Source organism: Desmodus rotundus, chromosome 4 (genome assembly GCF_022682495.2).
Source record: "Desmodus rotundus isolate HL8 chromosome 4, HLdesRot8A.1, whole genome shotgun sequence".
Taxonomy (NCBI): domain Eukaryota; kingdom Metazoa; phylum Chordata; class Mammalia; order Chiroptera; family Phyllostomidae; genus Desmodus; species Desmodus rotundus.
Window position 1 is genome coordinate 96279548 of NC_071390.1, and position 12778 is coordinate 96292325.

General features: G+C 40.0%; 1 protein-coding gene across 2 annotated transcripts in view; it reads right to left on the reverse strand.

Annotated features, from left to right (window-relative positions):
• MANBA (mannosidase beta) overlaps positions 1-12409 on the reverse strand; it is a 112162-nt gene extending 99753 nt beyond the window's left edge. For both annotated transcript variants that reach the window (XM_053923080.1, XM_053923079.1), the window contains exon 1: positions 12110-12409. In XM_053923080.1, the coding sequence (XP_053779055.1) occupies positions 12110-12292 (183 nt within the window). In that variant the 5' untranslated portion in view covers positions 12293-12409. The remainder of the gene's footprint in view (positions 1-12109) is intronic.
• Positions 12410-12778: the final 369 nt, after the last annotated feature.

The following is a 12778-nucleotide window of genomic DNA, read 5'->3' on the forward strand; positions in this document are numbered from 1 at the left end:
CCTCTATTTATATCTGCTTATGAGGCCTGTCCAGAAGGTATCCAGCCGTGTAATACAAAAGAGACATTTATTGAAGAAAATATTGAAGGTACAAGAAACACTGTACATAGGACAATGACACCTCAGTCCCCTTCAAAGTAGGCACCGAGGGACCTCACAAAGTTCTCCAACTGTTATCAGCTGCCCCATCATATTTTCCTGAATCTCATCAACAGTCTGAAATCTCTTCCCTTTCAGAGGTGATTCTGGCTTTTCCCAGAAGTTGCAGGGCACCAAATCTGGGCTGTAGGGGTGCTGAGTCACCTGGGTGATGTGACATTTTGCCAAAAAACTCTATACGAGACATGATGTGTGAATGGACGTGTTGTCGTGATGAAGCTGGCAATCACCAGTTGCCCATAGCTGTGGCCTTTTGAATCATCCAAATAGTTTCCACGGAGGAATGTTCAAGCTTAATGCAAAATTTGATGCAGATTCATTGCTCTACTCACTCAGTCATTTTGAATGCAATGACCACACAGTACACATGCTCACTCAAAGGCACCTACAGCCCCCACCTACTAGTACAGTGAAGTCATCATTATTCATGCATGTACATTCCAGTCCACTCTCCTTGGCTGCCAGGTTACATCAATGTTGTGCAAACCGTTCTCATTATATTAACAATGGTTGGACTTTTCCCCAAGAAACCTCATACATGAAAAGAAAAAACAAAAACAAAAATGGCATTGAAATTCCAGGCTTCATTCACTGAGAAAATATTGGTGCTTCTATTATAAATAGGTGCAATAATAAAAATTAAGGATCAGAGGATTGAGAAAAGATATATTTGAATATACTGAGTTTTAATACACCTTGAAGACATTCAAATTAAAAAGTGGAGCAAAATTCCCAAATCAGGAGACAGTGGTAGTTAGAGATTCAGGCATTTGAGTAATTCTGGAACAAAGGTGATGGCTGAAACTCAGAATCTTCCAAGACACTGAGAATAGACAGGGAATGACCCTCAGGAAATGCTTGCATTTATCAAGAAATTTTAGCAAGTGGGATGCTTTTAGTGGTATATTTTGTTTTTTTATTATATTGATTATGTTATTACAGTTGTCCTGATTTTTCCCCTTTGCCCCCCTCCTCTCAGCACCCCACACTCCTTCAGGCCATCCCCCATCATTGTTCATGTCCATGGGTCATGCATATTCTTTGGCTACTCTGTTTCCTATACTGTACTTTAGATCCCTATGGCTATTCTGTAACTACCTATTTGTATTTCTTAAATCCCTCACCTCTTCACCCATTCCCCCACACCCCCCTCCCATCTGGCAGCCATCAAAATACTCTCCATATCCATGATGTTCTCTCTGTTCTTGTTTGCTTAGTTTGTTGTTTAGATGCAATTGTTGATAGATATGTATTTATTGCCATTTTATTGTTCATAGTTGGGATCTTCTTTTTCTTAAATAACTGCCTTTAACATTTCATATAATGGTTTCATGATGATGAACTCCTTTAGTTATTTTTTGTCTGGGAAGCTCTTTATCTGCCCTTTGATTCTAAATGGTATCTTTGCTCAGTAGAGCAATCTTCACTGGAGGGCCCTGCTTTTCATGACTTTGAATATTTCTTGCCAATCCTTTCTAGCCTGCAAAGTTTCTTTTAAGAAATCAGTTGACAGTATTATGGTAACTGCCCTGCAGGTAACTAACTTCTTTTCTCTTGCTGCTTTTAAGATCTCTTTTTATCTTTAAATTTTGGAATTTTAAACATGTTTCTTAGAGAGGGCCTCTTTACATCCATCTTGTTTGGGGCTCTCTATGCTTCCTGAACTTGCACATCTATTTCCTTCATCAAATTAGGGAAGTTTTCATTCATTAATATTTAAAATGGATTTCCAATTTCTTGCTTTCCCTTCTCTCTCTGGCACCCCTATGATGCAAATGTTGGACCTCCTGAAGTTGTTTCACAGGCTGCTTATACTATCCTCATTTTTTTGGTTTCTTTTTTCTCCTTGTTATTCCGATTGGTTGTTTTTTGCTTCCTTATGTTCCAAATAATTGACTTGATTATCGGCTTCATCCATCCTACTGTTATTTCCCTGTAAGTTGTTCTTTACTTCAATTAGTGAATACTTCGTTTCTGACTAGATCTTTTTTATGCTGCTGAGGTCCTCACTAAGTTCCTTGAGCATCCTTATAACCAGTGTTTTGAACTCTGCATCTGATAGATGGCTTATTTCCATTTCCTTTAGCTCTTTTTCTAGAGTTTTGATCTGCTCTTTCATTTTGGCCATGTTTCTATGTCTCCTCGTCTTGGCAGCCTCCCTGTGTTTGTTTCTATGTATCAGGTAGAGCTGCTTTCACTCTGTGTCTTGGTAGTGTGGCCTGATGTAGGAGGTGTCTTGTAGACTCCAGTGGCACAGCCTCCCCTATCACCCAAGCTGGGTACTCTAGGTGCACCCACCTTGTGGGCTGAGTACATACCCCTTTTGTAGATGAGCCTTGGTTTTTGTTGGCAGATCAGTGGGAGGGATCTACCCAGGCCAGTCAGCTGCAAGGATTGGCTGTAACCACTGACCACCAACCTCTTGCCTCCATGGAGGATCAGCTGGGCAGGGACAGGGTGGCAGTGATCCAATGTGGTCTGTAGCTGTCCACTGTGCGCTGGCCCTGGGGTTTACCAAGTGTTACACGCCAAGGTCAGCCCCTACCTGTGTTTTGCCTGGAGCCACCCTGCCTGAGCTGTAGAGCCATCTGAGTGGCTGATACTTGTATGGGGCTTGGAGATACCTAGATGAAGCCAAGCTGAGAATCTAGGCTGGCTGCTGCTAGTGCTGGGCCTTGGACTCACTGAGGCCAGCTGTTGCTTGAGAGAGTTTATGAAGTTGTCTAGCATGAGCCAAGACCAGCCATTCATATGGAAAAGCAGCTTGTGTGGGTCCATAAGTGAGGCAGGGTGGTGTCTCTGGGGTTCTCCAAGGTGGGTCAAACAGTGTTATCCATGTTGATGAAGCCTCAGATACAGCACCAGCTTGCCAGCTCTGTGGTGGGAGGGTTTAGAAAAGGAACAATGGCCTCTGCTCACCTTTATGCCAGATACTTCAGTTCCTCGAGGTATGCCACTGGTGCCTTTCAAGCTCCTACTCCAGTACTAGAGCTCAGAAGGAGTGAGTCTGAGTAGGTGAATCCATGTGTTGGTTCTTTAAGAGGAAGTGCTTGGGAGCTCCAAAAGTTTCTTCCACCAAATCAATCCCTGCTAGTATTTGCAGCCAGAAGTTTTGAAGAGTTATCTTTCTGGCACTGGAACCCTGGGCTTGGGGGCCTGGTGTGGGCTGGGACTCCCTGCTCCTGAGATATCCCTCCTGAATTTTTACCCACCACGCACGGGTGAGGGACCAGCCCGTTCCGTGTCTGCACCCCTCCTACCAGTCTTGATGGATGTGATGTCTTTAGTTCTGTAGTTATCAGATTCCATTCAACTCAATTTCTGATATTTCTGAGTGATGGTTGTTCTATATTTTAGTTGTAATTTCGATGTGGTTACGTGAAGAGGTGAGCCATGTTTGTGTACACCACCATTTTGACTGAAAGTCCAGTGGTGTATTTGAACATTATATTGCAGTCTTGTCACTCTTTTCACTGGACATCTTTAAACTGAAAGAATAATTGTTCCCTTTGCTTACTATTTATTCTTCTTGCCAACAAAAATGTAGGGTGTGAAAAGAATTAGGTTGAATCCTTGCCCCTACAATTTATCAAATGCATGATCTCAGGCCATAACTTCTGTGAGTCTCAGTCAATGTGAATAGTTATATCTTTTCCACAGGGTTGTTGTAGGAGTTACATGAACTAGTGCACTTGAGAGGGGCCAAGGACAGTGCATTGAACATGGAAGACATCATATGAATATTACATGAAGATGATGTTTACAGGTTAAGTTGACTACAGACCTACATGTGATAAGGATCACAGGTAAGGACTAACATGTGATAAGCCAGCACTCACCTAAAGATTCAGTCCTAGATGATCCTTTGATTCCCAGTGTTTGGCCACGAGACGCAAAGCACCTGTGCCCTAAACACACCCCATGTGGCATCAAATGAAGAAACATATGTCCATGTTTAAGAACCAAAAACTTTTTAGGATACCTTTTTTTAAAAAATGAAGGCTTAAAAACCTCATGCTTCTCTCTCTTCCCAAGAATTGAGTGACGTTACTTATTGATGATTAATTTTGTTCAAATTTAAATTTCAAATACAAAGTCCTTAGCTAATTTATCTCTTAATGTCACATGGTTTAATTGGTCAAACTTTTAGAAGAAAAATATATACAGATTTTTACTCCTGGCTGGTGTGGCTCAGTGGATTGAGTGCTGATCTGCAAACCAAAGGATCATCGGTTCCATTCCCAGGCAGGGCACATGCCTGGGTAGCCAGCCAGGTCCCCAGGAGGGGGTGCTTGAGAGAAAAGCACACATTGATGTTTCTCTCGCTCCTTTCCCCTCTCTCTAAAAATAAATAAATAAATAAAATCTTTTTAAAAAAGATATACAGATTTTTAAATGGTTCCTTTTCTAAAAGGTTTTGAGATCATTTCACATCGTAAAATGAACAAATTAAGTCAAACAGTCCATTCTTAACAAGAAAATTTTACCCTTTGCAACAGTATGGATGGACCTGGAAAATATGCTAAGTGAAATAAGCCAGTGAGAGAAAGACAAATACCCTATGATTTCACTCATATGTGGAATCTAATGAACAAACTGAACTAACTAGGAAAATGGGGACAGACTCCTAGATGGAGAGCAGGCTGATAGCTAGTGCAGGGGTGGGTGGTTAGGGGGTAGAGGGACTGAGCAAAAAGGAAAAAGGACTCATGGACATGGACCACAGTTTGGTGATTGTTGGGGAGTGGGGGACATACGGGAACTAAAGGGTAATGGAAAAAATATAATAAATATTCTAAAAAATTGACAAACCTTTAACCAGCCAAATTGAAAAAAAAAAAAGCAACAGGACCCAAATACATAAAATCAGAAATGAAAGAGGAGAGGTAACAACTGATAAAAGAAATACAAAGGATTGTAAGAAATTACTATGAACAACTATATGCCAAGAAATTGAACAACCTGGGCGACATGGATACATTTCTAGAAACATACAATCTTCCAAAACTAAATCAGGAAGAAGCAAAAAACCTGAAAATAGAGCAATAACAACTAGCAAAATTAAAGCAGTAATCAAAAAACTCCTGGCACACAAAAGACCTGGAGAAGATGACATCACAGGCGAATTTTACCAATCATTCAAAGAAGAACTAATACCTATCGTCGTCAAACTATCCCAAAAATTCAACAAGTGGGAAGATATCCAAACTCTTTTTATGAGGCCAGTGTTATCCTAAGTCCAAAACCAGGTAAAGATACAACAAAGAAAGAAAATTACAGGCCATTACCTCTGATAAACATAGATGCTAAACTCCTCAACAAAATATTAGTAAACTGGATCCAGCAATACATTAAAAAGATCATATACACTATGATCAAGTGGGATTTATTCCAGGAATGCAAGGATGGTACAATATTAGAAAATCAATAAGCGTTATATATCACATAAGCAAAATGAAAGACAAAAATCACCTGATCATATCAATAGATGCAGAAAAAGCATTTGGTAAAATCCAGCTCCCATTTATGATAAAAACCCTCAGCAAAGTGGGAATAGAGGGAGCATATTTAAACATAATAAAGGCCATATACAAAAAAAACCTACTGCTAACATCACACTCCATGGGCAAAAACTACAAGTGTTTCTCTTAAGATCAGGAACAAGACAAGGCTGTCTGCCTTCACCACTTTTATTCAACATAGGACTGGAAGTCCTATGCAAGAAGAAATAAAAGGCATCCAAATTGGAAAGGAGGTAATGAAACTGTCATTACTCACAGACAATATGGTAGTGTATATAGAAAACCCTATAGACTCCACCAAAAAACTACTTGACCTAATAAATGAATTCGGCAAAGTAGTGGGATATGAAGTCAATATTCAGAAATTCATGGCATTTTTATACACCAATATAGAATTTTCAGAAAAAGAAACTAAAAAAAAATCACATTTATATAGCAACCAAAAAACTAAAGTACCAGGAAAAAATTTAACCAAGGAGGTAAAAGACCTGCACTCTGAAAACTATACAACACTGAAGAAAAAAATACTGGGGAATATACAAATAAATGGAAGCATATACCATGTTCATGGATTGGAAGAATTAACATCATTAAAATGTCCACACTACCCAAAGCAATTTATGGATTCAACACAATCCCTATTAAAATACCAATGGCATATTTCACAGATCTAGAACAAATATTCCAAAAATTTATATGGAACTAAAAAAGACCCAGAATAGCCTCAGCAATTTTGAAAGAACAAAGTTGAAGGAATCACAATACCTGATATCAAACTATATTACAAGGCCACTGTTATCAAAACAGTCTGGTACTGGCATAAGAACAGATATATAGGTCAATGGAACAGAATAAAGAGCCCAAAAATAAACCCATGTCTCTATCGTCAGTTAATATTTGACAAAGGCAGCGCAAGCATACAATGGAGTAAAGATAGTCTCTTCAATAAGTGGGTTTGGGAGAACTGGACTGATACATGAAACAAAATGAAACTAGACACCAACTTACACCATACACCAGAATAATCTCAAAATGGATAAAAGACTTAAATATAAGTCATAATACCATAAAAATCCTAGAGGAAAACAGTAACATTTCAGATATCTTGTGTAGCAATATTTTTGCCAACATATCTCCTAGGACAAGGGGCATAAAGGAAAAAATAAGCCAATGGGACTACATTGAATTAAAAGCTTCTGCATGGCTAAAAAAAGTATCATCAAAATGAAAAGGGAACCAACTGTATGGGAAAACATATTTGCCAATGATACATCAGACAAAGGTTTAATCTCCAAAATATATAAAGAACTCATATATAAAGGACTCAACACCAGGAAGACAAACAATCCAATTAAAAAATGGGCAAAGAACCTGAATAGACACTTCTCCAAGAAGGACATACAGGTGGCCCATAGACATATGAAAAGATGCTCAACATTACTAGCCATCAGAGAAATGCAAATTAAAACCACAGTGAGATATCACCTCACACCTGCTAAAATGCCCATCATAAACAAGTGCTGGCGAGGTTGTGGAGAAAAGAGAACCCTAGTTCACTGCTGGTGGGAATGCAGACTGGTGCAGCCACTGTGAAAAACAGTATGTAATTTCCTCAAAAAATTAAAAATGGAACTGCCTTTTGACCCAGCAATTCCACTGTTGGGAATATATCCTAAGACTCAAAAAAAAAAAAACCCCACAAAAAAACCCCAATGCAAAAGAATGTACGTACTCCAATGTTCATAGCAGCACTATCTACAATAGCCAAGATTTGGAAACAGCTTATATGCCCAACAGAATATGAGTGGATTAAAAAATTGTGGTATATTTACACAACGGAATACTATGCAGCAGAAAAAAATTCCCACCTTTTGCAAGAGCATGGATGAAACTGGAGACTATTATGCTAAGTGAAATCAGCCAGTCGGTGAAAGACAATTATCATATGATCTTACTTATAAGAGGAATCTAATGAACAAAATAAACTAATAAGCAAAATAGAACCAGAGGCACGGAATTCTGGAAGAGATTGACCTCTGTAAGAGGTGAGGAGACAAGTGGGAACGACAGTGATTCCGACTTCTGGCAAGTGATTGACAGAAGGTGAAGGATTAGTCAAAGAACATATATGAAGGACCCATGGACACAGACAACTGTGTGGAGATGGGCTATGGAAGTTGGGGGTGAGCTGGGTGGAGGGGGGAAAGGGGAAAAAATGGGACAACTGTAATAGCATAAACAATAAATCATTAAAAAAAAGAATAGCCAACTGGAAAACAGATAAAAACACATGAATAAGCAACCTAAATCACCAATAAGCCTATAAAAAAACATATAAAGTGTTTAACCTCAATAGAAAGTAAATATTTTGTTTTTAAATATAATCCACATTTGCACCTAAAATAAGCACTCGGATAAAATGATGATGAAGTGTAAAGCTGGTACAACTTATATGGAGAACAATTTGAAGTTTGTATTAGAAGACTAAAAAATGCATACCCTTTGAATCAGCAATTCCACTTCTAAAACTTGTCTAAGAAAGGAAGGATGTCCATTAACTAAAATTGACTTGAAAGGATCTTCATCAGAGAATAGAAAAAAATGGGGTCAGATAACTATTCAACAATAAATGACTGATAATAAAAGATGGCAAATGTATACAATGAAATAAAACAAAAGCCATTTAACATGGTTTCTTGAAATATGTTTTTGTTGCATGTTGGCTCAGTTGGTTGGAGCATCATCCCATACAGCAAAATGTTGGAGGTTCAATTCCTGGTCCAGGCACACCTAGTTGCGCGTTTGATCCCTGATCTGGGTGTGTAAGGAAGGCAACTGAATTTTCTTTCTTTCTTTGTGTCTTTCTTTCTTTGTATCTTTCTTTCTTTCTATGTTTATATAATAAAATATAAAAAATAAACACATACATGTTTATATGTGTTTATAAACATGTACATATAATGTTTATATAATATGTAATGTTTGTAAGGTTTATATATTATATATTAATATTTATATACTATATATTGTATTGTTTAATGTGTTTATATAATATATTATATATTATATTATATAATAAATATAAACATGTAGATATGTTTATATAATAAAATAAAATGTGTATGTTTATATATGTTTATAAGCATGTATGTATAATTTATATAATTTATAAATATTTATAAACATTTATATAGAAATGTTTATGTGTGTTTATATGATAAAATAGAAAATATAAACATACATGTGAGTTTATATAATAAAATAAAAATAAAATATATAATAAAAACATGATATAAATATTATACATAATACTATATATTTATATATATAGTATTAAAAGGTTGTGAAAGTGTATATTTAAATACTTATCATAATATGTATACATAGAAAACCTCCAAATGGATATAGTGTATTTTTTAATTTTAATAATAGTTATATCTGGAAGCCAGGCTTCCCACATTTTCTTTTTCTTACCTCTCTATATATTCTAATTTGGGCACACTGAGAATATCTTCTATTAAAACTGTTTTTCAAACTTACACAACTGAGAAATTGCACAGGAAAGTTGAGAAAATTCCTAAGAAGGGTCCCCTACCTAAGTATTTATCATAAGGTTATTGATTAGGTTATAGTTAATCTGGCCTCCCACAAAATAGGAACTGGGTCTTCCTCATTTCTTTTTTACTTCTAATGCCTCTTTTAGTGTATAGCATAATAGTAGGCTGAATGACTGAATGAGAACCTTTAGGAGAGAGAGAGCTAAGACACCTAAGCCTCTCGGTAACTAACTCTATTTAATCAACTATGCACACTGAAAAAACCTCAAGGTTTTCTTGACTCCTCTTTCTCTCACACCTCGCATTCAATCCATTAACTAATCCAACGAAACAAATCCTGTTTGTTCCATGTTCAAAATGTGTTCTCACAACTATTCTCACCATTTCACTGCTGCTACCCTGGTCCAAGCCAAAAATCACTTCTTGCCTGTACAACTGTAACAGTCCCCTACCTGTTCTCCATGCTTCCATTCTGATGCATTGTAGTCTTCATGCCAAAATGACCTTCTAAAAGGCATATCTATTCATGCAAGTCCAAGCTCAAAACCCCCAATAGCTTCCCACTACCTGTAGAAGAAAATCCAAAGTGTTCCCCATGGTTTACAAACCCTGCATGATCTGCCCCCCATGGGCTCCTGCTACACTGGCCTGCTTACTATTCCTGGAATTTTCAACCATGTGCCCACCTCAAGGGCTCTACCCTCCCCATACCTGTCTTTTTTTCCTCTTTGCTGGGAATGCACTTCTCCTTAAAACTGACCTCATCAAAAAGGCCTCTGCTTTAAACATCACTTTATCAAATGGCTATCTTTAATTACTTTTAAAAAATAGCAATCCTTCCCAATCAGCCTTCACTTTCTCTTCCTTCAACCTGCTTTATTTTTATTCAGTGCACCTGTCATTATATTATCTATTAATTTGTTTACTATCTGTCTCTTCTGCTAGAATGTCTATTGGCGAAAGACTTTGTTTTCTTCACAATTTGACATCAAGCACTTGGAATAGAGCCTGCTACATTGGAGGTAGTGCATAAATACTTAGGAGATAATTAGGGGAGTGAATGAGTAAGTGAATGACTTCGACAAGATGTGGTTCAAGTTCTCATGTAAACACAATATTTGGACCAGTGTCTGCTCTAAACTATAAAGTATTTCCTGAGCTCAGCACCAAAAAGGAGTGTTGCAATAAAGCAGGTGCCATAACAACATCACAGTATTCAATAGTGACACTGATGTTCATTACTGTCAATGGGCCTGGAGTTCCCCAAGCCCCATAAACCTCCCCCATCTCTCATCCCACTATCATTTAAGACTCACACCTACCTTACTGAAATTTAAAGTTTTCCTAAGAATTTATGAACAGATTTAAGAGAAACTGTAAGTTATTCCAACGAGGAAAAGTCAGTTATTTCATATTTTGAGCAACTTCATTCTCACTGACTAGTTACCAAACATTGTTCCCTGATATTGGCCCTGGAACATGGAACAATAATCTGACTTGCTAAAGCCACTAATGAGTTCACATTGTCTTAACTGTACCAGGGACACAGTGATCTCAAAGCATGTGTAAGTGAAGCCTCAGGGTGCCAAAGTCATCTGCGGTCTATGTTACAAGTTTGGTAACTAAAAAATAAAGTACTTAAGTTTGATAATTATTTACTTAAAAAATAAACTGGACTGTAGTGTTAAATAAACTTCGTTTCTGACATACATTCTTGAAAACAAGCTAATGCATACCAGATCAGAAACTTTGCCTAACTCTAGTTGATCGTCTTGCCATTTAAGTAAATTTTCAATAGTACTCCTGACAGTCAACCACAGTGCTTCAAAAACACATGGTTTTTAAAAACACCAGGGTAAGTGTAGCATACTGCAAAACCCAGGTTGCAGAGTGAGGCCAGTGTGGGTCAGAACCCATTTCTGCTACTTAGTTGCTGTGTGGTCTTGGATAAATTCTCTACTGCTCTGGGCTCCTTCACACCATATTATCCATAAAATGCAAAGACATACTCCATAGAGTTCTTATGAGAGTTGAGACAATGCATGCAAACTATTTATCAAGTACGTATTACTCAGGCAAGGACAAAGAATGGGGAAATGAATGCAGCAGGTGGAACCACGAAAACAGTGGAAGGTAAAAGTCTGTTTGCAAACCTCTGCACACAGTCAAACGGGAAAACGTCTTCCGAAAGTCTGTAAGTTGGAGCATCTGTTGAGAAACACACACATCACACGCCCGGAGAAGAAAGAGCACCTTTCTTCATATCCCAATCAGCTTTAAAAGTTATGTAGCCTTTACACTCACACTGACAATCCTATCCTTACACTGGCAGGTTTGTCTCCTCAACCCACGTGCTGCAAAATCCCAAATCTGACTCCCTGAGGCCTAACAGCGAAAATGAAAAACCGAAAAGAAAAAGAAAATGAAAACTTGAGACATTACGGAATACAGTAAACATTTACTTAGCCAAAGACTATCGTCCTCTGCAGTGTCTAGGTAGTAGAAAAAGTAAGCCCTGCCTTAGGCTTTGCCAGTGACAACATGTCCTTCCCATCCACGCTTAGGAGGAGAATATGGCAATAAGCACACGGCCAGTAGCAAGACAGTTTGCCCCGAGAAAACTTCCGCTTTCCAGCTACTGAGGTCCCAGCGCGGGTCAGCGGGTCTCCATCCAGTGGGCTAACCTGCGGTTCTCTTCTCCAGCAGCGCTTGGCACTTCCCCCCGAAACCCACGAGCTGAAGAGGGGAAGCCTGCCCAATCTAGGGGAATAGCCCGGACAAGGGGGTGAGGAGGCTCTCAGGCCGTTCCTGGGCCCCTCACCACGAAGGCAACGCGGGGGCAGGCTCGCGGGGGGCAGCCACACACGGTACCTGGATGAGGTTCCGCTGGAACAAGGCGGTGTGCACGCAGCCGGGGACCTCTGCGGGCAGCGCCAGCGAGCCGTTCCCGCTGCGAATCCTCCAACTTCCCTGCAGGCTGAGACTGCGCGCCGCGGCCGAGGTGTGAGCACCGCACAGCGCGAGGAGCTGCAGCAGGAGCAGAAATAGCCGCATTATGGGACCCAGAGCAGGAAGGAGTGTCCCTTGAGAAGCTGCCGGCGGCCTCGGAAGCCCCGGAGGGCTCGGAAGGAGCCCGGACACCAGTCCCCTGGGCCCGCGCCCGGGCCCCGCCTCCCGGCCCCGCCCCGCCCCGCCCCCCTCCTCCCGCCCGCCGGGTCCCGGGCTAGAAGCCGGGCCTCCTGAGCTAAACTGCAGGGACGCCCGACTTAGGTGCCTGCAGGGGAACGCTAGCACCTCCGCACCGCTCGGGGCTCCTAACCCGAGGGCACGCCCTCCTCAGCGTTCATTCCCGCTGCTCCGGTGTCTGAACGGGAGACGCAAACGTGCACGGTCATCGATGCTCACAAATCTCTGGGCGCGAAGTGGCGCAAAGCCTGGGGGAGCTCTGGGACAGACAACGGTGTGAGGACGCCACAGCTAGAGAGGCTCCTCACTGCTTCAGAGAAGCGAAACCCGTGACACCCCATCACTTTCGTTGCC